We start from the raw sequence: 1,064 nt of genomic DNA on the forward strand, positions 1-1,064 counted from the left end.
AATACTAACCATGCAAAACATGGCTGATCATTCTGCTATTACTGTATTCAATGTCCACTGTCTGAAGTGTTCCATGCAGCTGGTCTCATGTTTTATTCCTGTAAGTAACAGGGATTACAGAACTTTGCACTCATTCTGCATTCAGACCATGCACAAAGTACAGTCACATACAATGCCCTTAGGTCCGCCTGCTCTTGTTGGGTCCTAATAATACAGTATCTGGCAATCTGAGCATCTCAAAGGGGCTGATCATCGCTATTGCTGTATAAATATGTCCAGCCTTTCTGTTACCCGTCATTCATCTGACAACGAGGACACAATTGTTTCCCAAACAGATTTCTTCCGTCTGTTGGGAATGATGAAATCAGTGTACGTGTAACCCACAGCTAGGACCTCTCTGCTGCCAGTGGGGATCATTGTGCGTGGTGACAGCCAATCGGTGACTTCGGTGACACCAGCGCAGCCCAAGTTGGAGTATAAAAGTACTACTAAGTATTTCATGATTTATCATTGCAGTTTATTTTTTTTATTTTTTTGAGTCTCGCAAAATTTTGCCATCACTCTGTTCCCCCTGCAACGTATCAGCTGCAAAGGGGGTATACAAGGGGGGGGGGAGAGGAAATCAAAACCCAGAGGACGGAAAGAAGAGCAAACGACCAAGTCTGCTTTAATGAGAACATGGTAAAGGTACGTGCTTGTGCTTATATTTACCTGTACGTCCTGGTAGCGCTTCCACCGGCGGCGGATTCCGACAGCAGCAACCAAGCGACAGACAAGGGCACCCTGTGCAGCTCCTGCACCTGGAGACAAAACAGCAAGTCGTCCAGGTTGGAAGCCATCAAAATCCAGATACTTAGCAAACTGCGACTGGAGCAGGCGCCCAACATCAGCAAGGACGCCATCAGGCACCTGCTGCCCAAGGCTCCGCCGCTGGATGACCTGATCGATCAGTACGACGTGCAGGGCGATGAGAGCAGCGAGGGTTCGCTGGAGGAAGATGACTACCATGCCACCACTGAGACTATCATCACCATGCCCACAGAGCGTAAGTGCCCACCAGTCTC

The 1,064-nt window shown here is 48.6% G+C and overlaps 1 protein-coding gene across 1 annotated transcript in view; it reads left to right on the forward strand.

The window, feature by feature from the left end:
* Nucleotides 1-495: 495 nt before the first annotated feature.
* Nucleotides 496-1,064, forward strand: part of MSTN (myostatin) — an 11,096-nt gene continuing 10,527 nt past the window's right edge. Inside the window, exon 1 of the mRNA XM_083152124.1 lies at nt 496-1,045. Coding sequence (XP_083008250.1) covers nt 679-1,045 — 367 coding nt within the window. The 5' untranslated portion in view covers nt 496-678. The remainder of the gene's footprint in view (nt 1,046-1,064) is intronic.

Source organism: Crinia signifera, chromosome 7 (assembly GCF_055691185.1).
Source record: "Crinia signifera chromosome 7, ASM5569118v1, whole genome shotgun sequence".
NCBI lineage: Eukaryota > Metazoa > Chordata > Amphibia > Anura > Myobatrachidae > Crinia > Crinia signifera.